The sequence below is a fragment of the Parasteatoda tepidariorum genome, chromosome 12 (assembly GCF_982258835.1).
Source record: "Parasteatoda tepidariorum strain Cologne lab strain chromosome 12, Ptep-v5.0, whole genome shotgun sequence".
In the NCBI taxonomy this organism is placed as follows: Eukaryota; Metazoa; Arthropoda; class Arachnida; order Araneae; family Theridiidae; genus Parasteatoda; species Parasteatoda tepidariorum.
The window spans coordinates 27724905-27751647 of record NC_141766.1 but is presented as its reverse complement, the minus strand read 5'-3'; the positions used below and the strand labels follow the sequence as shown (position 1 = coordinate 27751647).

The following is a 26743-nucleotide window of genomic DNA, read 5'->3' as shown; positions in this document are numbered from 1 at the left end:
TCAAAGAAAAAATTACCAGCTTTTCTTTAAAATTCCCTGATTTTTCCAGGTTTTTATCCAAATTTCCCTGATATTTCCAGGTTTTTTCCAGTATAAAAAAATTCTCTGATAATTCCAGGTTTTCAAGGTTTTCCAGGTGGGTGGCCACCCTGTATTATTATTTAATATTATGTTTAATTATAGCACATAACACACAATATATGACAACAAAATTCAAATGACAGTAATTTATTTTTCAAGAATGCGTTTCTACATTTTAATTATAAAAAAAAACAATATATGGTTAAAGTATAAAAAAGCAAATACAAATAATCAATTAATTACAAAATCTAAAAAATTTGAGAATTAATAACCAATATTTATTATTTTTTAAACAAATTTGTAATATTTTTAAACATGGTTTAAAATTGAAAAAGACAGTACATTTACTGCAACTTGCATATAAAACTTTATACTTTTAAGCTTTAAATTTAAATATTAATTCATATTAATATAAAATATTCTCTTTCAAATCAAGGCAGAACACTATTACAACAAATAAAAGATGAAAACAAACATGGAAAAACAAGATTCAAATTAAATCTGACTAAATAGTCAGAATCTTCATTCTCTCAATGTTTTTTGCAAAAGAAATAAAGGGAATATAACTTAAAAAAAATTAAACAATGATGTTAATGAAAAAATATTTTTTTAATACACTAGCAAAGAAAAACTTCACTTTTATATATACGTTTTTTTAATTTTTTTTTACTAAAAATATATTCATTAATAAATTTGAAAAGATGAGTAAGCTTTAAACAGCATGAGAAATCTTTTAAATCACAATTACTTAGGATTAAAAAAATTTCACTTGCGAAATTAATTATAATTAATTAGAAACTATTGACAGACTTTAACATATAAAAATTTAACAAATATTATTCAATTGCAAGAAACAATATAAATTCTATTAACTAATCGAAAAAAATTAAGGAATGGTGAAAGGAAATTAAGTTATTAAAACAATATTTATGTTTACAGAATATATAATTAAAGTTGTTCTGAAACTCAATGACTCAATATACAAGCTAATTATAGCACCAAATCTATGTCAAACATTTTCTTCATACAAGCTTACTTGTTTTGATTTTCAAGTCTTTCTTTCTTATTTTATAAAGCTCAAATAAGATTCTTCAATATTTTCTATTATATACTTCCAAAAAAAAAAAACTAAAAAAATCAACAGCGGATTCCTGTTCCAATAGCCATAAAAGTTCCAAAAGTGCCTCCGCCTTGAAGCATCATTTTCCCTACACTTTGGATAAGTTCTCTTCCTCTTATTCCATATCTGAAAAGTAAACACTCGTGTATTTGGCACTGTAATAATTATTATTTTATTTTAAAGCTATTGAACACAATGGAAATGTTACAATACCTTAAAACACAGTACATTTTGTCAAGAACAGATTCTACTAATGAAGACTACATATCAAATGCTCAATCATATTTTTCCTATGGAGTTAACAATAGCTCACACTAATGTTAACTCTTTTGAAAATAAAGTGAATTATTTTTTTCAAATATAAATGCTGGATATTGATTTTGAGGAGATATCTTTCATTTAAAAAATTTTAAAGCTTCTATATAAATTTTCTTGACAGCATAGTTTAATCATCTTTATTTAAAGATAAAATTGAGTTTGGCAGTTACTGAACTGAAGAAATATTTTTATAAAAACAAGATCAAACTATATCAAATAAAAATCTGCATCCAGGCCAGTTCACAATTTTCCGAGACATTTATGTCAGAAGTTTGTTCTTCCTGCGTAGTTCACATTAGCAAGAAAAAAATTTTAAAAGGTATACAATCAAATCAAGACAGAATTCTGTTTAAAAAGCAAAGTTTGTTAAACCTATGCAAACCACGTAATTAATAATCAAATTTAAAACAGACCCCTATAGTAAAAACGTCATCAGATGATATCACAAATCTAAATAAATTGTAGTAAAACTGATCTATAGAAGTTTCAAAGTGCTGCATGTTTGATTTTCATTTTCATAGTAAAAATAAATAATTTCACTAAGAAGAGTGGCAGTTGCAGAGATGCCAACTGGCTCTGGATAATGGAAAATATTGGATAATGGTAGGCTTTTAATGTATGATTCTGAGTTTAGTAAATTTGATTTATGAAGTTTCTACTCGCCACTACTTCTAAATAATTCAAAAGCTTATGTGTTGCGCCTTTTAAAAACCCAGAAAAAGCAACCAAAAATTTGCAAATTTTAGTTTGTAGCTCTCTACTGTTACCTACCATCCCTGCAGATGACTCTTAAAGGAAAATGAGTGCATTGTCAAAAGGGGACATGTACTTCACTTGAACTAGCAAAAAACTACTTGCAAAACAAGAATAGTTTTGTATAAATAAATAACAAACATACATTCCTGTGATTTTATATGCGTTGGAAATATTAATTGATGTCAGAAAAATTTTAATGAGAAAACATGCAAGTTTTAAATTCTTCATAAATGATATATTAATTTTTAAATTTGAGTTGGTGACTAAAACAAAAATCATCCAATTCATGTAAACAAAATTAGAAGCTTATTTGTTTTTACAATTTGTTTCTTTCTATAAACCTGCTATTGCTTCATAATAAACACTTAACATAAATATCGAGAGAAAAAAATGAGGGAAAAATAAGTTTGTTTAAAATGTAGAAGGGGTCTAAGAGATAAAAGAAAAGAATAAGATCTGGAAGAGAAATGTCCTCACACTTTCATGCTCTCTACATAATAGTTATTTTAAGATGTGCATAGAACATGGTTAACCAAAACCCAGGTTTTGAAGAAAAAACCTTACGCATGTGTGCTTTGGCATGAAAAAAAAATTGCTGGCCTCTACTACTATTCTACTTGCATACTTCATATTTATATATACTAAATAAGAATAAGATATACTAGTATATTTTATTGTTACTAAGGAATTAAGAAAAGAAATAATTCTGTCAGAGAATGAGTTTTTTATCTACAGTATAAATGCACAATGAATTGCATAGTGATGAAATTACTAAAATGATTCTTTACAAAATATAAATCACAATATAAGAGGTTAGCTCTAAATTCATAAATAAACATGATAGATAATTAAGAAATTTCTGGATATTTTTTGAGAAATTATATAATTATGAGCTGCAAATGTATATATTAAATATTTATAGGACACGATGAGTTCATTTGTATTTTACCATAAATGAATTCTTTGTAAAGCTGATAATATGCAAAAAAATTATCTTGTTCCTTTTATTTTTGATGGAATAAAAAAATTTAAATATTTAACACTTGTATTTTCAAGCATTCCAAGTATATTTAAGATTTTAATAGGCATGCAAAAAATTTATTTAATTTAATTAATATGATTTAATTTATTCTTTGTTAGAACACAAGCATATGAAGTACAACCAATATCTACAATCAACATTCACAATTTATTAATGTATAATTTCATTATATAATTTACGACTCCTTATAGTAATTAACAAAATTTTATAAATAAAAAAATTAACAAGCAGAAAAAATATTCTTAAATATGTTTCTTACTCTCATTAAAAAGCAAAATATAAGCTTATTTTATGAGTCATAACAATTTTATTAAACAAAAATGTAAAATAACAGAAATTCTCTCTTTAGAGACCTATTTAAACATGACAGACTTTTTTTAGTCCCTAAGCAATTGCACTGTTTAAACCAAACTAATCAAACACAAGAAAATATTCTTTTAAGACAAACTATCATGAGAAAAGCAGTAAATAAGCGATTAATAGTTCAGATGTTTTGTTTTTCAACTAAAATTCTAATAATATTTTGCAAAACTATGGGTTCAAATTTAAAACTTCACCATCAAACATAGATATTTATGCAAGAGATGTAATATTAACCAGTATAGTCTAAAGAAAAAAAGTATAGTGTAAAATAAAAATCTTAAAATGAAATGAAGATAGTTTGCTCTAACCTTTTAATATGCCCATCTCTAAAAAAGAAAATTTCTGCATACTTAATCTAAAAATACTTCACATAATATATTTATTTGAAAATAAAAATTGGTTGCACATCATGATATGTATTATGATGATAAATATCCATTAATATATTTTAACAAATACTGAAGAGATTACAATCCAAATAAACTATGCAATGTTTATAATGGGTATGCATATTAGGGTTTATCAAACACCCTTCTACAAACAAATCACTTTGTCCTCCATCTAAAAATATTCCATTTCTTTTTTTAAAAAAATTAACATATCAAAGATTTCAATTATCTAAGAAATTTTAGGGTATCCATGGCAACATCAAAATTTTAGATTTTGATAAATCATTAAATTTAGAATTTTTTATACTCAGTTACATAAATATTTTATTAAAAATAATTTAATAATAATCAATTTAGTAATAATAATTATTTGTATCAATGAATAATATAGTTCTCTAGCAGCATTTACATCAATTATATTCAAATAAAGTTATCGACATAGCTAAAAAAAAAGTGACTACAATTGAAACTTATATATAATGTAGTGTTTCTTTTTTGTTTTAACTTGGAATTTTATTTAAAACTGATTTTTATATTTTATTTGAATAAGTATCTTACATAAGGCTTGATCAAACTTTCTAATTTTTGTTTCAAATTATATTCCAATCTTGATTTAAATAGACATTCTACCTTTGGCTTGAAGGGCTATTTTACTTTTGATTATAATAGTACATAACTTTAGTTTGAAAAGATTTACTATGTTTATTTAGCTTTATATTTTAATTTGGCCACAAAGGCTCAACTTGGAAACTAGACAGTTTCCAAATATTTTTACTCTTGATAGAAAGGTAACTTATGATTCAATAATAAGTAGCACTAGACTGCTAACTAATTTGCAAATTTTGAGGTGTAAGGTGTATCATATTAAAAAGGGCCTCCATGAAAACAGAACTACATGGCAATCCTCAAACCTACTGCTTTCCCAAATAAAAGTATTTTGTGAAAAAGCAAACATTCCAATGATGAATAAAGGAAAAGCTTGCGGGAAAAAAAAAACTTCTTTGCCATAATGCAAAATGAAAAATCCAAATCCATCCAAACTTTTGGTCAATGCATAATGACCATTTGACAACAGTTGAACCAAATGACATAATTCTTAAAAGAAAACTGAAATTAAAAGAAAAATAGTTACAGCTACCAGAAAGATGAAAGAAAAATGCAAAGAGAAAAGTTAGTTCCAACCTAATAACAAATATTTCCAATTTGACTGATAAAAAAATAATAAATAAATAAATAAAAACAGGAAACTAGTAGTATTTGCTTGAAGAACCCTCAAGCAAGTACTTGAATAAATCGTTAAAATAAAAGAGTAAGAAAAAGTTTTTAAGTCCTATATAGCATTATAATATAAGTTAATATTGCTTCATGGGTCACATGCTTACATATGACTCAAGAACAGCAGTATGTATAAAACCACTAATTACATAACAAAGAAGGCAGACAGCTACTATAGCAAGATCTTTATGCAACAGCAAGCAAACTGTAAAGAAGATTACAGCTACTTGCTAGGAAAAGTGGTACTTTCCTAAATACTCCTATGCAATGATATTTAAAACTTCCAATAACACTGATCAATAAATACAGAATGTACTATTGTACAATAAATACAGAATTGAAACCTCCATAAAATGTTAGGTAAGTCCATAACTGTCAACTTAATATATGAACTGCTCACTTCTTGGCATTGTACACAAACAATTGTGAATATTACATTCGATACAAATTCTTCCTATAGTAGGCATGTCCCCGCTGCATATGTCAATCTGCAATGGAAATTGGGACAGGCACTTCTTTGGTAAGCTTGTCACTGTCATATTGACAAAATCATTTTGCCTCATGTTTTTGATGACTTAAAGATTGAGTCTTCTAAGTCACCAGACATAACAAAGCACAAACCATTTTATGATAATTTTGATGAACAAAATTGAAACAATATGACAAAGTCACTGAATGTAGGAAGCACCAAACTGTTGTACACAATTAAAATTTCTGTGATCAACAAATACACAACTATTAACTGTCACAATAACTTCAAAACAACAGTTTGCAAAACTGCTTGACTTGACTTTACCAACTTAGTCACTTAGTTCCAGGTGGATAACTTGCAGTTCTACCATAAGTGTACCTTAGAATGACATGCTATTACTTTGTTCCCTTATAAAACTCAAGTTTGTCTTTCCCATTATATCTGAAAGTCAAATTAATGCTTTTGTAACATCACTACTGGTTATCTTACCGAAGAGATGTTACCACTTGCTCTTTGGAGCAGCAAAGTTATACCGGGGAAACAGAATGCTTTAAAAAACAGTTTCACTGATACTTTTTTTAAATTATAAATATATAGAATGAATTTCAGAAAACCCAAATTTCAAAATATAATTTCAGTGCAAATATCTTTCTTTCTAATTTATCTGGAGCAGAATTTTGGTTTTTAATTTATAAACTAGAACTTGACTCAAAGTTTTAACAGATGTTTTCGAATGAATAAATTCCGAAATTTATACCATATCATTTATAAAAATATGTCTATGACTATGAGGAACAAAGACTCTAGAGAAGGACTAATAAAACATAGGATAAGTTACATAGGATTAACAAAATGTAAAAAACATTAACAAAATATTCTGTAGGTCTTTGAGCAACATTGACAAAAACTAAGATATCTGCCAAACCATCAAACTTTACTTGAACTTAAATTGAGTGTAATTGTATAAATTCAATGGAAAATTAAAACTAACTCTATATTATATTATTTTATTATATCCTTCAAAAGATTTAAGTTCAATATTTAATCAGAAAATATATTACTTTGATTTTATTTATTACATGCTTTTTTCAGAATTTCAATTTTCCATATTATGTTCGTGGGACTGGTGGATTACCTAAATGTCATTTTAATTTTATTAAATTTTGTGCATATTTTTTTAGTATTTTGAACAAAAATAACATAGGGACAAGCAACTTTTAAGACATTTGAAAAACATGGAGCATTTGACACATGATAATTATATATTACACATAATTTTACTTATAAATTTAAAAGTGATTAATTAAAATTTACAAAACAGTTTCTTTTTTTATGAAGCACTACATATTTAGTTATTTTAAACTAAATTTTGCTTTTATAAATAAAACAGAAAGATTTTTTTATTTCAGATATTTTTGTATGTTTAGTTGTTCACTTATAAAACAAATAAATTTGCACACTTATAAGTTTGTACACTTATGAGTTCGTACATCTATAAAAAAATATAAGTTATAATTTCCAAGAACAAATTGATTTGATAATTAAAAAGAGAACAAAATTAAAAATATAATTTGAACAAGTAAAATGTGGAAAAATCCACCAAGTGGGTTTAAGGATGGTATTTTTTAAGTGGTGAAAAGATGGGGGTTTTTTTTAGGCTGGGCCCACTTAAACTCTAATATAGTAGAACCAGTCTTACAATTCTAAAATTTACCCTTTATTTTTATCAAAAAACTTGAAAAGTGCAAAAAACACAAACACAATGAACAATCACACATTAAAGTCATCATATCAACACATTTTGTCAGCAGAATAAAATCAGTTGTGGAAGTATATCTTAAGGTTGATAGCCATGGTTACATTGGTGGCAGCTTAAAGCGCACCTAGCTTCAGATCCATGGTTATAATTACTAGCTTGCTGGAGATGTAAAGGTGTGTGCTAGCCATCATGCTTTGTAACCATCATGTTGCTGATCTAATAATTTTGATGCCTTAACTTCTAAACCCTTCCTGCCCAAGAACTTGTTGTTGTGGGAGTGCTTTATTTTCTTTTACCAGACATTAAAATAATAAAAATTTAAGCTTTTTATTTTATAAATTTATTACCTCTTAATATAACAGTATACCCCTTTCCAACAATGTCTTCATTTTATCCCCAAAATTCTGAAAAATTTAACAAAGTTTTACAGAATTTGTACAGCTTCAACCAAAAATATTTTTATTTTAATATTTACATAAATATCATAATATGTGCGAAACCTGTTCATATATAGAAATTATATGCTTAATCCTGATGAGTTTTTAAATATTTTCTTAAACATTTTTAAAACAAAAACTACATCACTTTTTTTTATATAAGAGCATAACAAAACTTAACATAAATAAGCAACGATAATATTGTTACTATTATATTACAACATATTGTTTCTGCTATAATTTCAACTTTTATGACCATGTATAAAAATGAATATCTAAATATTTCTAAGTTATTCACAGGAACTGTATCAAGTTTATGAAATCATCAAGCAATACACTTTCAGTTTATATTTTAGCAACTTTATAATAAAAATAAATATTATATAAAATATAAAATAACATGAACATAAAATAACAGTGCATGAAAAAGTTCATATGAAACAATTGAATGAATTTAAAGAAAAAATATAAGTATAAAGATGCAAGTTTAGAAAGTAGTCTAATAATAAATCAAAGTACTTACCTAAGGGCAGAAAATCCACCAAACAATGCTCCTGACGCCAAACCAACACACATACCAATTCCAAATCCCATTTTCATTCTATCAAAACAACTGGGACCTTGAGAATAAGACGAAGGTGGTGCAACAGGCATTTTCTCTATAAACAAATAAAAATGTAAATAATAATAAGATAGCAAAATTAAAATTCAATAGAAATAGTACAAGATTATCAGGGAGAGTTATTAATTAACTCCATAAAGCTTTGTTCAAAGCAATTTCTTTACAGCTTACAATTTTGTTCAATGTGGAATATTATTAAGACCCTAAAAATATGTTTGTACATATTATTTTAATCCTTTATTAGAATACAGTTTCTATGGGAGGAAAGAAATCCCATAAGTCAAAACATTGCCAAGCTTTTCTGAATAATTGTTACAATCTTTTGCTTGAAGATTATTCAATCAATTAATATATAGTTATACAATTACTCTAACACCTGTTTAATAATAAGTTCCTTTACTTTTTTTTAATTTGAAAATCATATAGTTATTATGTCAAAATAGAAAATTGCTGTTGGTGTTTTTAAAAATTAACCTTCATCTTATAGTACAGGGTGCATAGCCAAATCTCTCAACAAAAAACAAGCACCTTTTAAGCACTCAAAAAATATTTTTAAGCACTATTTACATTAACAAAATGCAAAATTTCCAGACTTTACGTGATCATGATAAAATAACTAGTTCTTTACAAAAAACTCTTTTCTTTATAAAATGATCAAGATATTTTTGGTTTGATATTTGAGGGTGGAAAATGAAGCCTGAAATTGAGAATATCTTGCAAAATGCAGCAGAATGCAATTATCTCACTGAACCCTGCTCAGTAGACGCACATGCAGACTCGCAAATACTTCATCAAACATCTAAAATGATTAGCGCTTTCATACCCAATGAACCGACGGGATGCCGAAATAGATCGTGGTGGAATTAATTGTGAAAACATTGAATAGAGCAATGTAAAAAGCACTCTTTTGCATAATATGGGGTGAAAATCAACATGGTAAAAAAAAAAAAAAAAAAAAAAAACTCTTTTTTGAAAAGGTAAAATTAAGCACTTTTTAAAAACACCCAATGAAAAATGCACTTTAAGGGATTTTAAAAAATGAAAATCGAAAACAAGCACCTTTAAGCACTTTTTAAAAACACTAAGCACCATGTACTACCAGACCTCCAACCTTCTCTTGTTTTAAGTTGTGTAGGGTTGGTTTTGCAACTAACAACTGCCTAGTAGTAACAGGAATTCAGTAAAATAAACTTACAACCAAGAAATTGGTTAATAAAATCTGTGAATTAATGATAGTACACCACGTAAATATTCATCTTTTTTCTAGAACTTGGGATGGATGGCATCCACACCTCCACTTTTATATTTTCTGCATACTGGCCAATCCTAATTTTTTTTAAAATTGCAGATAATTCACTACAAAATTCAGAAGAAATCACTAAAATGCAGGATATATGCAACTTTTACGTAAATTTATAAAAATTAAGAACTGAATTATTAAACAATAAAATATTCAAAAAATTTTTTCTTTTAGAACAAAAAAAAAATCTTCTCTTGATTATTTCAAACAGAAATTTTGACCCACTATTATGAAATAAAAAATCGTTTGCTCTAAAAATAATGTTCTTTTCCTAATTTTATCTTTCATTTAAAATATGATGCAATGAGACTAATTTTGGATTGACAATATAACATCCTCTGAGTGCTGTAATCAATTTAAATTAGTAACAAAAGAATAATTAGTTCAGTCAGAGTGATATATTTGTTTCCCCGATTATTTCAAATTTGGTTAAAATAGAATTAATTGAGCATGACTTTACAGCCACAAACAAATTTTGAATCAAGCAATTGTTTTAAAACCACATGTTTTCTTATACCTTTCAACACTATGATTTTCAAATCGCATTGAGCCTAGTGCAAATATGTGACTCTTCAATGATTTTTTCTTCTTCTTTTTGTTGGCAAACTGATTTCAACATTGATAATTTGGTTATTTAGCCACGTTAATATTTCCCATGATCTTATAAATTTTCTGGCTATCTTGTTAATTTTTATTACAAGCAAATTACATATCGTGCACTTGTAATAATACGATTAATTCACAATAACTCCATTGTGTTCTATGTGGTCTAATATAATGACTGTAATTGCAATGGATTTCCACATGATTTATGAAATCCTTATTTTTACTTCAATTTTATTATAACACACGAATTTCAAAACATGCATTTCAGTTCTCTGCAAAACATTTATTCTTCAATCGCATCTCACATGGCACTGACCAATGGTTTACATTGTTATGGTTGCGGATTTTTGTATGACAATTAAAAACATCATAATTTTTAATGCTATGTTATTATGACACACAAATTTCCATTTGATTTTATTATGATTTGACGTGCCAACTACACTTGCAAAGGTGACAAATAGATTTAAAACTTGCAATTTTTAAAAATAAAAACCTATAGATGTCTGACCAGGGGTGACTACAGATTATACCTTTCAAATTGGTCCCTTTCCATGATATTTTTGTTTTTTTAATTTCCAGGGTTACCGCTCAAATCTGGAGAAAAGTTAATTTCAGTGTTTTCCCTTTACAATTAAACACAATACAGTAGAGAACTATTTATCCGGTATTCAGATAACCGGGAAAAATTGTGCTCGGTTTTCCCACCATTTTAAACTAGAACGATTATAAAAAAAAAAAGCGGAAATTGGACTCATCCTTGAAGTTGAGTAGAGGAAAATGTAAGGAAGGGGAGAATTTTTTTCCCCGTTTACCCAGAGAAACATCATTTCCTCCGTGACCTTGAAGGCAGGGAAGGGAGGAATGTTTCATTTCCTTTGTCAATCAAACTCAAAGGTGCGGCATGATGATTTCGCTTTCTGTTTGATTTACGAGGGGGTGGGGAAAATGCATTGCATGCATATCAGTGAACAGAAGATGATAGAGAAAAATATATTTATCTATTTGACATCGATTAATAAAAATAAAATCTTTTTCTTTTGAATAAATTCTCATTCTTTGGAAGTGCAATATCATTTGCAAGTTTTTCTTGATGTGGAATCACATCTGCTGTAATTAAAAATCGTGTTTTTATCAACAAAAAAATAAAAGAAAAAGAAAATTGTTTATTAATTTAAACATAAGATTATTTCATGAAGCAGATTGCAGTTTTGTTTTTCTGATTCCACTACGTTTGATATTTTTTTCTTTTCATGATAAATTTCGCACTCAATAAATTCTTTTTATTCATAAATTTTATCATTAGGGTTTTTTTTAAATTCCGTTGATCTTGCCTTGTTCCGGGTTTTAATATTTACGCTAGTGCCTTTTTTAACTATCATTTCGGTTCGATAATTTTCAAGTGTTTTTATTTAGATTAATAAGTTTTCCTTTTATTTTATCGTTTCCTCCCGTATAATTAGGTATAAAATATATTACGTTATTTAATCATTGGTTTTGTTTATATTAGTTAATTTAGGAATTGTAATTATTTTTAAAAAGTAAATAGGAGAATTTTGTATTTTTTAAACTTGTTTTTCTTGCCTAAACTTGCAAATTTTTTTATTCTTTTAAATGTTATTTTTCTACTATTTTTTTTTTCTTTTTAAAGTTAGGAGTACCTTTCTTTTTTCTCTTACTTTATGCATTACACTTTTTTCTTGTAATTGGGGTTCGATAAAACATCGATTAACAACACTTTTTGGTCGATCCAGAAAACCGGGAAATTCAGACATCCAGGATGGCGATGTCCCGAGCAAACCGGATAATTGGTTCTCTACTGTATATCAAGAGGAAAAACAATTACTGCTCTCTTATATAAATTATATTGTGTTAACTATACTAGTTTTAAATGCTATAAAAACTTTCCTCAATTAAAAAAAAACTTTTAATTGAGAAAAAAAAAACAGCTGAACATCCCTAAATAATGCTAGAAATGAAATAGTTTAGTATAGTTCAGTGTTTTCACTACAGCGTGAAAACGCGAGAATCTCACAATTTTTTTTCTTTTCTCGGATTAAAAAAAAGATTAACGTGAGAAGTTTGTGCACTCTATTAATCAATTTCAAAATGAGCGAATTTTGGAAAAAATTTTGTCTTTTGTCGTTTTGAATAAAATCCGTTTCACTTTTCTTCCTAGATCTTTCATTATTTTGAACATCGGTCATTGTTATCTAGCTTCCCTATTTACCAGTATTGGTCAGAACAGGTGCGAACCACGGAACCCCTTTCAGAACACATTTCTCTGCAACCAGGTGTTCACTGTAGGTAAGGTTTCTTCATGTAAGACGTTTACATTTCTTGTGCATGAATGTAAGATGGACAAATACTTGTTAAGGCGACATCTACTCTGTAACGGACAAATGAAAATGAAACAAATGTCAGTAGAAATGGTCAAAACGAAACAAATACAGATATTTTTCAGTCAAATAAATATAATAGCTGATGAAGAAGTAGATACAGAACATTTTCCAAATGAATCCTCCCCCCCTGAACCCCTTTCAGAACACATTTCTCTGCAACCATGTGTTCACTGTAGGTAAGGTTTCTTCATGCAAGATGTTTACATTTTTTGTGCATGAATGTAAGATGGACAAATACCTTGTTAAGGCGACATCTACTCTGTAACGGACAAATGAAAATGAAACAAATGTCAGTAGAAATGGTCAAAACAAAACAAATACGGATATTTTTCAGTCAAATAAATATAATAGCTGATGAAAAAGTAGATACAGAACATTTTCCAAATGAACACTCCCCTCCCCCGAACCCCTTTCAGAACACATTTCTCTGCAACCACGCGTTCATTGTAGGTAAGGTTTCTTTATGCAAGACGTTTACATTTCTTGTGCATGAATGTAAGATGGACAAATAACTTGTTAAGGGGACATCTTCTACTCCATAATGGACAAATGAAAATGAAACAAATGTCAGTAGAAACGGTCAAAACGAAACAAATATGGATATTTTTCAGTCAAATAAATATAATAGCTGATGAAAAAGTAGATATAGAACATTTTCCAAATGATGATGCAGCAAAAATATTCAATTAGAAGATGTAAAAAATATATTATAATTAAAGAAATAATTTTTTTCCAATTCTATTCAGATTTTTTTAATTTTTAAAAATCTCACTTAACTTTTTAAAATCTCACCCTGTTTTTGAGAAAGGGTGAGAAATTCTCTCCTATTTTTTTTTCTGTAATGAAAACACTGATAGTCAGAATATCATCTTTAAATATCCCATAGATTATATATTGAGTGGTCACCATTTTTCAAAAGACAAAAATAAGAAACAAAATTTCCTGTATTTTCCCAGTTTGTAAAGAAAAAATCGAAATTCCCTACATTTTTTCCTTTATTTCAGGTGATTTTAAAATTACCAGCATTTTCCTGGTTTTCCCTGAGGAGTAACAAACACTCTCATGGGCAGCTGCTCAGAAGTTACCAAGACTTGTCGATTATTCTGCCCAAGATTACGATACAGAAAACTCTCATTAATAAAAATCAAAGCGGATTTATTGACTGCATTTCCGACAGCTATTACTATAGATTCTCATAGGGTTTTTAAAATTTGTCCTTTTTTTGACAAAACTGTATTAGGCGATTACAAATATGTTCAAATTAAATATAGTGATCTACATTACATCACCGATTACATCAGAAGGTTTATTAATATTGGATATCACTTTACATTGTGTTCTGTATGCTTAAACAATTATAATTTTTTTAATTCTAAGCATTCGCATTTTATAATACTTAATAGGAAACAAACACTAAAAATGTATAAATTATGCTGAGAGATTGGACACTTTTTAGTTAAAATATTCTATAAACATTCCAACAATATTTGGAAACTCAAGGAAAGGAAAGGAAAAAACGTGAGATTATACAATAGAAGAGCAAAAAGAAAGAAAATATACTTATTAAGCACGTAAAAACTTCCAACAATACTAATTCTGATAAAGTATTGGAAATCTTCTAATTTATAACAGCAAAATGGTATTATTTCTAATCTCGTGTAATTTAAATAAGCACTTGCAAAAGCGGTAAGTTGGTATACTATCTTAGTATTTTATCTTACCTTACCAGAAAGTATTTAGCTTAATACTTACATTGAAAACTTAAAACTGTACGATAAGGGCGACATCTATAAAATTTTCATAAAGTTATTGGCGGTTGCAACACTCGAATACGCCATCTAGGGAGAGACCGGTTTCATGCCTTTAGCCCTTCTCCCTTTCCTCTCCTCCTCTTCTCAGTTGTATTTTTTTTTTTTTTTTAAATAACGGCAGGCACTGAACTTTTCGTTCTTCGCCATAGAAGATGCCGGAATTGTTACTCATTTAGCGTTACCCAGGGGGCACCAGTGAACCAAAGTCACGGAGGCGAGCAACGTTACCCACGCTATACTGCCACAAGCCCGTTCATAGGGTGGGCCACATTCACTCATTCTCACAACAGAAGACAACACAGAGAGTCTCAGTTGTATGGATGGGTGGTTAATGTAAACAATAACAAGCGTCCTTAAACCGGAAGAAATTTAGAAAATTTCCGGTGTATCCCTCCACTTATGCTATGACTACGAGGCGATGTGTGAACAAGCCTAATATTCTATGCAGTTTTGTTATTGTAATTTGGGCTCAAATCTAAACATAATTGTACCATTAATAAGAGCTTTCAGAAATGTATAGATTCTCAGAGGTCGTTAGGCCAAGAAAAATTTTGGAAAGTTAATATCTCATTGTGAATAATTTTAAGGTTTGCCATGTTTTGTATTTTATCCCTTATTTGGCTACATTTGAATAAAATATCTTTAAAAATATCTTTTTAAGTTAGCCTAATTAGAAAATATTCTAATGATTATAATATTAATATGATAATGATGAAGTTTAAAGGCTGAAAGAAAGAACTCGGTACATGTGAAATACTGCAAAAGATATGATGCAATAATATTATGGCGCGATTTTTCAATCTGCGGAGTAAAAATATATCGGAAGCAGTAACCCGGAAGTCTTGAAAGAGCAATTTTACCACTAGCGCCACCACCCTTAGCTTTACACGATCACCCATCCATAGGAATGTACTACGATATTTTACCTTTTCTTAGTATTTTACCTTTTTCTTCACTAAAAATATTTTTTTAAATTTCCGTGATACTTTTCTTTAGAACTATCTTTAATGTCGTTTTCAGTTCCATATAGTTTTCAAACTTAAAAGATTTTAATTTATATGAAAATCGAGAGAGAAACTAACTTTCTTCCTTCCTCTATGACTTTCCCCACGCTAATGGGGAAAGCATGTGAAGTGATGCCATAGGTAAAGAGTTCTGCTCTACGCCACCTGCAGCCCATTTCGATCACCAATAGCCTACCTTTGTTAGTAGAAATATTGTTGACGCAGAAGTTTTATTTTCGTTTTTTCATCTTTCTAAAAAAAAATTAGGATTTTATTTCGTTTACTTGTTTTTCAATACTATGGATTTGGTGAAAAAAAAATTTTTTTAGAATATTTTATTGAATCTCTTTTTTTTTATTGCAATATTTCCAAATTGATTGAACATCAGTTTTCAAACATTGTTAGGTCGATCTGGGGGTCCCTTAAAAGAACAATTTTTTTTTCTTTTTTTTTCTTTTGATTTTTCAGAAATGTCACAGGCTTTTATTAATTTCATGAATTCGCTACTTGATATGTATAATTTAATAAAAATTTCAAACATTCTTTAATAAACTATATATTTTACACAATTTTTAAATTTACGTAGTAAATGTCCTACTCAAATTTAAATAATGCTTTTATTAAATCATTATGCTGTTTTAAATTCCATAACGGAAAACAAGGTTATTCATTTTTTAAAAAAAATATAATTTATTGTTTTTTGAGGTTTAATGGTTCAATCTGTTTTAATAGTCGTTTGGGTAATTGTAGGCACGTAAAATAGAAAGATAATACTCCTGATATGTTTGATTTTTACTTTCACGACATTAAAAAATTTCCTGAAATAAAAATGGATAGAAAGATATAAGAAACGCATAGATTTATCTTAGAGCTACATTCAGATCATTCAGAATTAATGTGTGCACATGCCTAAAAATTATCACACAGTAAAAATGAGCCTTTGAATCATAGATATTATAATCATGGATATTATCTTTGAGATATTATTATTTATGTCACTACTTCTTACTATTTAAGTTTACAGTGTATGTTAAGATGGTCAAGTTTGGACATGACTCAATAAATTTAATGATATTAAATAAGTTTGTTTTTTTAATTAACGTGTTGCTTCAGTAGTATTACAAATTCTATGTAAGTAACACAGGCTCAGTTAAAGAGCATCATTTTTTTTTCATAAGTTGCAGTTTAGCACTTCTAAGTAATTTTTAGAACACTAATACTGAAAAAAGGTTTATTCGTCTCGGGAAAAATAATCACTTACCATGCCGGTTTTAATTACACAACTTTATTGAGACAAAACACATAGAGAACTAAAACTACATATACATAAAACAAAAATTAACATTTACTATTCACGTGACTTTATACTGCCATCTATATTTCATTTTGAAAACTACTTTAAGCATAAACATCCTCCCCCGCCATGAACCCTTAGGGGGTTCATAAAATGTTATACATTCATTCAAACTTTAATTTCAAAGATAAAGCAGCAATAAATCAATTACAGAAAATTTTAAGTTTAAGAATCTTCACACAAAACTAAATCAACTTTAAATGAAATATATGTGAATCGTAGACAAACAATAAACAAATTAACTATAACAAAAACAAAATTGATCTAATGAAATGCACTTACAGACAAATATCAACCATCATAAAATTTTGATTTAAAAATGAAAATTAAATTTCACTGAAAAATTAAAATTTACAGTTCAAAGTTCGTGTGAGTTCAAAGTTTGTATTCTATAGGCAGTGGGCAAAGTTTAACAATAGGACGTTTTAACTCACCATTTGCAGTTTTCAACCTTACCACTCTGATTTTACCATCTGCTCCAGGATAAGTCTCCAGCACACGTCCCAACTTCCACTTCAGTGGAGGTAAATCATCTTCTTTGATTAGCACCAGTTCATTTACAGCAAGATTTTTCTTTACTTGGAGCCATTTCGGTCGCCTTTGAAGAGTGGAAAGATAGTCAGTTGACCACTGTTTCCAAAATTGTTGTTTCATTTTTTGCAATAACCTCCATCATTGTAAAGGTGTAATCACTTCCTTTGAAAGATCAGAATCCGGTACTGATGTCAATGAAGTACCAATAAGGAAATGACCAGGCGTCAATGCCTCACAATCAGCAGGATCATCCGACAGAGGGGTAAGTGGCCTAGAATTAAGGCAAGCTTCTACTTCAGCAATCAGGGTTAGGAATTCTTCGTAGGTGAGGATCTGTTCACCGACAGTTTTTTTAAGGTGTGACTTCATAGATTTAACAGTAGATTCCCACAATCCTCCATGATGAGGTGCCGCAGGAGGATTGAATTTCCAAATGATATTATCCTTTGCAAGATAGCCTTGAAAACCTTCATCTGAAGAGAGTGATGCAATCAGGCGTTTCAACTCTCTATACGCACCAACATAATTTGTCCCACAGTCACTGTGTATCTGATCAGGTTTTCCACGTCGAGATGTAAATCTTCTTAAAGAAGCTAGGAAGGCATCAGAAGTCAGATCACTTACAAGTTCTAAGTGAACTGCTTTTGTGGATAAACACACAAATAAACAAACATAGCATTTCATAGTCTTCACACCTCTTCCTTTTCTGGACTTCACTTGGAAAGGACCGGCATAATCAGTTCCAACAATGGAGAAAACTCGGGATGGTGTTACTCTTACTGAAGGTATTCTTGACACCAATTATCCAATATTCTTGCGTTAATGCTGATAATGTCATTTGAATAGTTCCATGTAGATGGCTTTTATGAAAATATCTCACAATTATCGTTGATAAATGATGACCTTTTGGGAGAAGTATTGGATGTTTTCGACGGTCAGAAAGATTGGAATTCTTCAATCTTCCACCAACTCGGAGCAGTCCCGATGAGTCAAGAAAGGGTGCCAAAGGCAACAGATTGCTATTTTTTGGGAGTGTCTTCTCTTTATGCAGATATTCTATTTCAGTACCAAAAGCATATTCTTGAACTATCTTCACCAGAGATTTTCTAGAATTTTGAATCTCTGCAGTTGTTAAACAACCACTAATCTTTGCAGCTGGAAACTTGCAATTTAAAATAAATCTTCTACACCAGGCAAATACTCTTTGCAATTTAGTCCATGACGAAATTTTATTTATGACGTTCATAAAATCAGGCTGGCTTTCTTCCTTGCAATCATTCATATTAATGCTCATGGGCTTGCTTCGTTTCTCAATACGAACTTCATCGTCCAAGTGTTCGCTATTCCAAGAGCTAAAACCTCTGCCATTATTCCATTCTGACTCTTCAAGTCTCAGCCAAGGAGGTCCATGCCTGTATTTATCTCCTTCTTTCAATTCGCTTGCATTGCACCCACGTGTCAGCAAATCAGCAGGATTATCGATACCACAGCAATGTCTCCAATTTTCTGGTTCAGTTTTCGCTTGAACTTCCATTACTCTGTTCCCTACAAAGGGTTTCCAATTGCTAGCACACCCCTTGATCCAATGTAAAATCACCATGGAATCACTCCATAAATAATAATTGTTCGTTATGTGGAAAACACTTCTCAAGGAGTCTAGCACTCTTGCACCAAGGACAGCGGATAAAAGCTCTAGTCTCGGTAACGTAATTTTCCTAACAGGTGCAACTCGAGCTTTTGCAAGGACAAAACTAACTTCATACTGTCCTGACTCATTGATGTATCTGAGGTAAGCTATAGTACCGAAAGCTAATTCACTGGCATCGCAGAAAATATGTAACTGAAAATCGATGTTCTCTCGACTAGACCTAGGAAAGTACCAACGAGGTATAATAATGTCTTCCAGTTTCGGAACTTCAAATGTCCATTTCTTCCATTTTCTTCTCAAATCATTAGGTAACTCATCATCCCATCCAAGTCCTCTTTGCCAAGTAACTTGCAACAATATCTTTGCTCGAATCGTGAATGCAGCTATAAACCCGATAGGGTCAAAAATCATGCATGATAGTTGCAAAATGGCACGCTTCGTGCAAATAGTACTTGAGAGAGAACAGTTTATGGAAGATAAATCCAATTTCAGTTCATCTTTCACGGTGTCCCATCTGACACCTAGTACCTTAATAGGAATCAAACTATTTTTGGAACGTTCTTCGAATTTCGTTTCTTGCCAATATTGCGATAGTTCGATGCTGTTAGTTTTAAAGGCACGTAAGTTCATGTTGGCAGACATAAGAATGTTCTTTGTGTCGTTACACAGTTCAATAGCGTCTTCTAAATTATTCACACTTGTAATTAAATCATCGACATAGAGGCAATCGTTTAACGCCGCGTATGCTAACTCGTGTGACCCTTTAAATTTCTCAATATGGTGCTTAACTGTAGCGGCTAATAAAAATGGCGAAGACTTAACCCCGAACGCAACTGTAGTGTTCCGAAAATTCTTAATCTCATTTGGCGGCATCTGATCAAACCAAAGAAAGCGCTGACAATCTCTATCGTTTTTATTTAAAGAAATGTGCAAAAACGCTTTCTCAATATCTGCTATAATTCCAATAAAATTCTGTCGAAACCGCAAAAGAAGATTTAACAAATTAGGGTTAAGATTTGGACCTACCTCTAAATTATCATTCAATGAATAACAATTTTTATCTTTAGAAGATGCATCGAATACAATGCGTAGTTTAGTACACGATTCCTCTTTATCCCTTCTGATAACTGGATGATGAGGCATGTAATACATATGGTCTGACGAAATCCCTTTCTCAATAGTAATAGGTTCAATTACACCCGATTTTAACTGTTCTCTAAACACTTCATTATAATCCTGAAAGAGAGCCTGATCTTTCTCAAAACGGGTAGTCAAACTCCAGAGCCTCCTCTTAGCATTCGAAAAATTATCAGAAAGATTCATGTTTTCCCTAAAAGGCAACCTAACCACATATTTTCCATTTTCAAATTTTATTTCATTTTCAAAGCGTTGCAAAATTTCCATATCATTAGTTAAAATGCTATTATCATCGTTCCCAATAAACAAATTATCTATTTCCCAAAGTTTCCTTAAATTAGCATTTAAATCACCATCTGAATTCGTAACATTTTTTCTTTCCGAAATACAAACGTTAACTGATTGAGTTCTTAAATTCATAGATTGCGTAACTCCACTAATACAATAACCGAATAAAGTTTCAATACAATAAAGCCCTTTAGAAAATTCTAATTTATTTCCGGTATAAAATTTCCACATTAAATCGCATCCCAATAAAATGTGAATTTTCTCTTTTCCCTCAAAAGAAAACAATTCTTCAGATGATAAATTTAATTCCTTTAACATTCTTTTAATCATATCATTCGGAGCCTGCACGTGGCAATGAGAAATAGAATCAGTAATAAATAATTCTACTTTCGCGCATCTGCTTGGATTATTTATATGAGATAGGTTAACTGTCGTGGCCCCGAAATCTTTTTGAATTGGGTTATTTCCAAATGTATATACTTCTATTCTGTCAAACAAAAACCCTTAATAGAATTTAATGCCAAACCACCCAACGAATTTTTTAAGTAATGGAATTTTTCGACATTTGATAATTCGGTATTTTTATGCACTGCATCTTCAAATTGGGCCCAAAATTCAAGCCAGTAACAGGGGTCTCCAAAATATTTAGGCAAAGTTAATTTCGGTAAAGAAATCAATTTTTTGTGTTCTATCATGGGAGTTCTATTTAATGAACTTAGAGGTAAATTTTCGTGACTAGAAACCGATTGCGTTTCTTCATTAATTTTATCAATTTTTCGTTTAACTTTACTTTTCCACTTTAAAATTTTCTCCGAATATTCATCAACCGAAATTATTTCCCTTTCAATTTCGTCAACGGAAATAAATGCCTCTATCTTTATGTTAAGTTTTACAAGCTCATATTCTTTTTCAATCAATTGATCGTATAAGGTTTTTAAATCTTCATTTTTATTCTCATCATCTAAATTTTCATCTTTATAACAGGATTTTATTTTATTAAGCAGTTTAGTCGTTAATGCTCTATATGTTGTTCTCTTTTGAATGGTTTTCATTAATTTCATCTGTCTCATTATCACTGACCGACATGGTTATTCAAATTCAATTCTAAAGTTCCCAAATTCAAAATTCAATTCTATTCAAGTTTCAAACAAATTCAAAAATCAAAGTCACTTACATGAGTCATCCACATCTGCCCCACGTTGGGCGCCACAAATGAAAAAGGATTCATTCGTCTCGGGGAAAATAATCACTTACCATGCCGGTTTTAATTACACAACTTTATTGAGACAAAACACATAGAGAACTAAAACTACATATACATGAAACAAAAATTAACATTTACTATTCACGTGACTTTATACTGCCATCTATATTTCATTTTGAAAACTACTTTAAGCATAAACAAATACTCTTCCTTCTAAAATTTATTTCGATAAGAATAAAATAATAAATCGACATTATTTTAGAAGGTTTGATATTCTACTTAATAATTACTTGCAACTAAGCAAATTTATAAGAGAATAAGAAAAATCAGTGCTGCCTCTTATGAAATCCAGAACTTTACTTTATATAGCCCATTATAAAATGAGATAGGTTGAACCATCAAAATAATTTCTAGAAACTTTATTATAAGTATTTTTTTAGTTATCTCAAAGTTATATATTCTTAATAAAGATTATTTAAATTTATTTTTAATTTTTTAGAAGTAAGAAACTCTTTAAATGGATGGTGTTTTCAAAATGAATGTAAACAACAACAATCCCGAACTCTTGACCTGCTCTACTTCCGGATAGAAAGTATACAGCTGCTTACTTTAACTTATTCTGATAGGCAATATTTTGTTGTTGTTGTTGTTAATTTGCGTCGCACTAGAGCTGCACAATGGGCTATTGGCGACGGTCTGGGAAACATCCCGGAGGATGATCCGAAGACATGCCGTCACAGTTTTGATCCTCTGCGGAGGGGATGGCACCTCCGCTTCGGTAGCCCGACGACCTGCACGTGAAGTCGAGCACTTTACTGTAGCACAGTTTAACCAGGACCAATACCGCACACCCTCGGTCCATACGCAGACTGATCCAAGTCGTCACCCACCCGCACACTGACCGCAGCCAGTGATGCTTGACTTCGGTGATCTCAGAGGTCGTAAGGCCAAAAAAAATTTTGGAAAGTTAATATCTCATTGTGAATAATTCTTAAGGTTTGCCATGTTTTGTATTTTATCCCTTATTTGGCTACATTTGAATAAAATGTCGCCAAAAATATCTTTAAAAATATCTTTTTAAGTTAGCCTAATTAGAAAATATTCTAATGATTATAATATTAATATGATGATGCTGAAGTTTAAAGGCTGAAAGAAAGAACTCGGTACATGTGAAATACTGCAAAAGACATGATGCAATAATATGATGGCGCGTTTTTTCAATCTGTGGCGTAAAAATATATCAGAAGCAGTAACCCGGAAATCTTGCGAGAGCAATTTAACCACTAGCACCACCACCCTTAGCTTTACACGATCACCCATCCATAGGAATTTTCTACGATATTTTCCCTTTTCTTAATATTTTTTCTTTTTATTTAAAGAAAATATTTTTTGAAATTTCCGTGATATTTTTCTTTAGAACTACGTTTAATGTAGTTTTCAGTTCCATATATTGTTCCAACGTAAAAGATTTTAATCTATATGAAAATCAGGAGTTGTTGTTGTAGTTCATTTACGTCGCACTAGAGCTGCACAATGGGCTATTGGCGACGGTCTGGCAAACATCCCTGAGGATGATCCGAAGACATGCCATTTGATCCAATTTTGATCCTCTGCAGAGGGGATGGCTCCCCCGCTTCGGTAGCCCGACGACCTGCACTCGAAGTTGAGCACTTTAGGGTAGAACAGTTTACCGAGGACCAATACCGCACACCCTCGGTCCCTACGCAGAGTGATCCAAGTGGTCACCCACCCGCACACTGACCGCAGCCAGTGATGCTTGACTTCGGTGATGTGTCTTAACGATCAGTCTACTGCGGGACGGAAAAATCAAGAGAGAAGCTAGCGTATTTCCTTCCTCTATGACTCTCCACACGCTACTGGGGAAAGCTTGTCATTAGCGATCGAAATGGGCTGCAGGTGGCGTAGAGCAGAACTCTTTTCCTATGGCAACACTTCACATGCTTTCCCCATTAGCGTGTGGAAAGTCATAGAGGAAGGAGGTACGTTAGTTTCTCTCTTGATTTTCATATAGATTAAAATCTTTTAACTTGAAAAACTATATGGAACTGAAAACTACATTAAACATAGTTCTAAAAAAAAGTATCATGGAAATTTTAAAAAATATTTTTATTAAATAAAAAGGGAAAATATCGTAGTACATTCCTATACAACTGAAAAGAGGAGGAGAGGGAAGGGAGAAGGGCTTAAGGCCTGAAACCGGTCTCTCCCCAGATGGCGTATTCGAGTGTTGCGATCGCCAATAGGTAGAGAGTTCTGTGCCACTGCAGCCAATTTTGATCGCCAATTTGTCATCAATCTGATTCTCATTTGTGTGCAAGTTTTTCACTTTTGTCTGTGGGTACAACCGGCTGAGCAACTGCGCATGCGCCTGAAATGCTTGGCTAGAATTTAATTTTCACCATATAATTTCGAAAAGTAACCCTGTGAAGAAATTGCGCGGAGGTATACATAGTTTGTTGCTTACAGGTGTAATCAAGTGTAGTTTCGATTGCTATTTTTATACTAAGCTCTTCATTTATGATTTAATAAATAAAGTAAGTTAATTGTTTTAAATAAATTTTTTCTATTTATAATATTGCATCAATGTATTTTTAAACGTTTACAACATTTTATAATTCTAATTATCTGTGATAAAGTAGTTAGAGATATCCACGTTACTGAGTTAGGCTTAGTTACATATTTGTTTTCCTATTTTATCTTTGATATAATAAGAAATGTCTGTTAATAAAAGTGTATTATTTTAAAGATTCGATAGTTTATTCTTTTGCATATATGGATAATAATCAATAAAAAATTTCAGAACTGTTCTAATTATTTTATGTGGGTAGAAAATATAATAAAAGGTAATTATATGGTATTATAAGGTGTCAATGTACCATCATTTACAAGTAAAAGGTTATTAATTGTAAATGATGGTACATTATCATTATAATTACTTTTCTTTAAGATTATATAACCGTATGTAGATTGTTAAATTATGAAGCTTATAAAGATGAATTTATTGAAATTTTTATACATATTGCGTTTATAATCCCTATTGTTTTTCTATGATAAAAAAAATTGACTTCTATGATTGAGCTTACGTAGTAATGTGGTAACTGTAGACTGTGGCATCAGCCAGATTAACTGTAACTGTGTACTAACTGTTTAGTTTTAGTTTCAGTTTACATTTATGTTAAGTTTCAGTTTGTGTTTGTGTATCTCGTTAAGTTGTTATTAAATGTGTTTGCGAGATGCTAGATCCTGCTCATTTATTTAATATGTACTGAAATAATACATAACAACACATGGTGGCAGCGGTAAAAGAAAACAAATTAACGCAGTAAGTTTGACTCTCCTTCGATATTCCAAAATTGCATCATGACATCAGCTCCTGCATATCACATAACGCCGCCAGAATCATTTCCTTTTTCGATTCCCTCGGAATGGCCTAAATGGAAACAAAGATTTTTACGTTTCCGAACTGCTTCTGGACTAATAACAAAAACAGATGAGGAACAAGTGGATGCTCTCATATACGTCATGGGTGATAAAGCCGAGGACATATTTCTTTCGCTCAGTATATCGGAAGAGGATAAAAAGAAATTCCAAGAGGTTTTGAATAGTTTCGACACTCACTTTGTTGTTAAACGAAACATAATATTCGAACGAGCTCAGTTCAATCGGCGAATTCAAAAAGAAGGTGAGTCAGTCAATGATTTTATTACTGCTTTATATGCTCTTGCTGACAAGTGTGAATATGGTAATTTACATGACGAATTGCTTCGTGACCGTATAGTTGTTGGTATTAAAGATCAAACTTTAAGCGAAAAATTACAACTTGATTCTGAACTTACCCTGCAAACTGCAATGGACAAAGTACGTCTTTCGGAATCAGTTAAGAAACAACAGTCACTACTAGTTGAAAATTCTACAGTTAATGCTATTAGTCAAAAGAAGAAATATAATAAAACAACTAATGCAGACAAAAGTAATTTTCATGATTCGAAAAGTAAATATCAAGATTCGAAGACTAATTATCAGCGAAAAAATTGCAAATGGTGTGGTAAACAGCCACATGAAAAAAGAAACTGCCCAGCAAAGGACTCAAATTGCAGAAAATGCAAGAAAAGAGGACATTGGGATAATGTTTGTTTATCTACTATTAAAAGAGTCAATGAACTTTGTGATGCTGGTTTTGTAGGACTAGTGGGAAGTACACAAAACACAGATGAGTGGGTTGTTCCTGTTAAAATACTAGGAAAATGCATCCAATTTAAAATTGATAGTGGTGCAGACTACTCTGTTATTCCAAGCAGTATTGCCTCCACAGTACTCAAACATGCAGAACTAAAAAGTACAGATAAAGTGATTTTTGGCCCCGATAAAACATCCTTGAAGTTAATGGGAAAACTGCTTGAAAATGTTGAATATAATGGAAAAAAGTGCTTAGAAGAAATTTATGTTATAGAAGGACTCCAAACATGTTTATTAGGAAAACCTGCCATAAAATTTTTTGGACTTGGTCCCAATATCCAATCTCAATCTGTGCTCAACATTACAAGTTTTAATCTTTTTCATGAATTTCCTTCGTTATTTCAAGGACTTGGCTTACTGAAAGGAAGTTACCATGTTGAACTTAATAGTGATGTTAAACCATATGCCCTAACTTCTCCACGTCGAATTCCAATACCACTTCTGGAGAAAACTAAACTAGAAATACAGAGAATGCAAGAATTAAATGTTATTCAGAAGGTAGAAAAACCTACTGATTGGTGTTCTCCTGCAGTGGTAGTACGGAAAAAAGATGGAAGTGTGCGA

At 30.5% G+C, this 26743-nt stretch overlaps 3 protein-coding genes across 3 annotated transcripts; all 3 read right to left on the bottom strand.

Annotated features, from left to right (window-relative positions):
* Nucleotides 1–212: 212 nt before the first annotated feature.
* Nucleotides 213–14671, bottom strand: LOC107453416 (reactive oxygen species modulator 1). Its single transcript, XM_016070249.4, has 3 exons — nt 14503–14671; nt 8536–8671; nt 213–1327 (listed from the first exon to the last, which is right to left on the bottom strand). The coding sequence occupies exons 2-3, from the start codon at nt 8664–8666 to the stop codon at nt 1219–1221; spliced, it is 240 nt and encodes a 79-aa protein (XP_015925735.1). The 5' UTR covers nt 8667–8671; nt 14503–14671; the 3' UTR covers nt 213–1218.
* Nucleotides 14672–17783: 3112 nt separating this feature from the next.
* Nucleotides 17784–18329, bottom strand: LOC147800995 (uncharacterized). Its single transcript, XM_087155718.1, has one exon. It carries the CDS (start codon nt 18327–18329, stop codon nt 17784–17786), a length of 546 nt encoding a protein of 181 aa, XP_087011844.1.
* Nucleotides 18330–18381: 52 nt separating this feature from the next.
* On the bottom strand, nt 18382–20616 carry LOC147800994 (uncharacterized). Its single transcript, XM_087155717.1, has one exon. The coding sequence runs from the start codon at nt 20614–20616 to the stop codon at nt 18382–18384; it is 2235 nt and encodes a 744-aa protein (XP_087011843.1).
* Between the last annotated feature and the right edge of the window lie 6127 nt (nt 20617–26743).

Coding starts and splice junctions, on each gene's coding strand:
- LOC107453416 (XM_016070249.4), bottom strand. CDS start 8,666: ATGCCTGTTGCACCACCTTCGTCTTATTCTCAAGGTCCCAGTTGTTTT. Junction 1,328..8,535: donor GGTGGATTTTCTGCCCTTAG/GTAAGTACTTTG, acceptor TTTACTTTTCAG/ATATGGAATAAGAGGAAGAG.
- LOC147800995 (XM_087155718.1), bottom strand. CDS start 18,329: ATGAAATGCTATGTTTGTTTATTTGTGTGTTTATCCACAAAAGCAGTT.
- LOC147800994 (XM_087155717.1), bottom strand. CDS start 20,616: ATGAATCTTTCTGATAATTTTTCGAATGCTAAGAGGAGGCTCTGGAGT.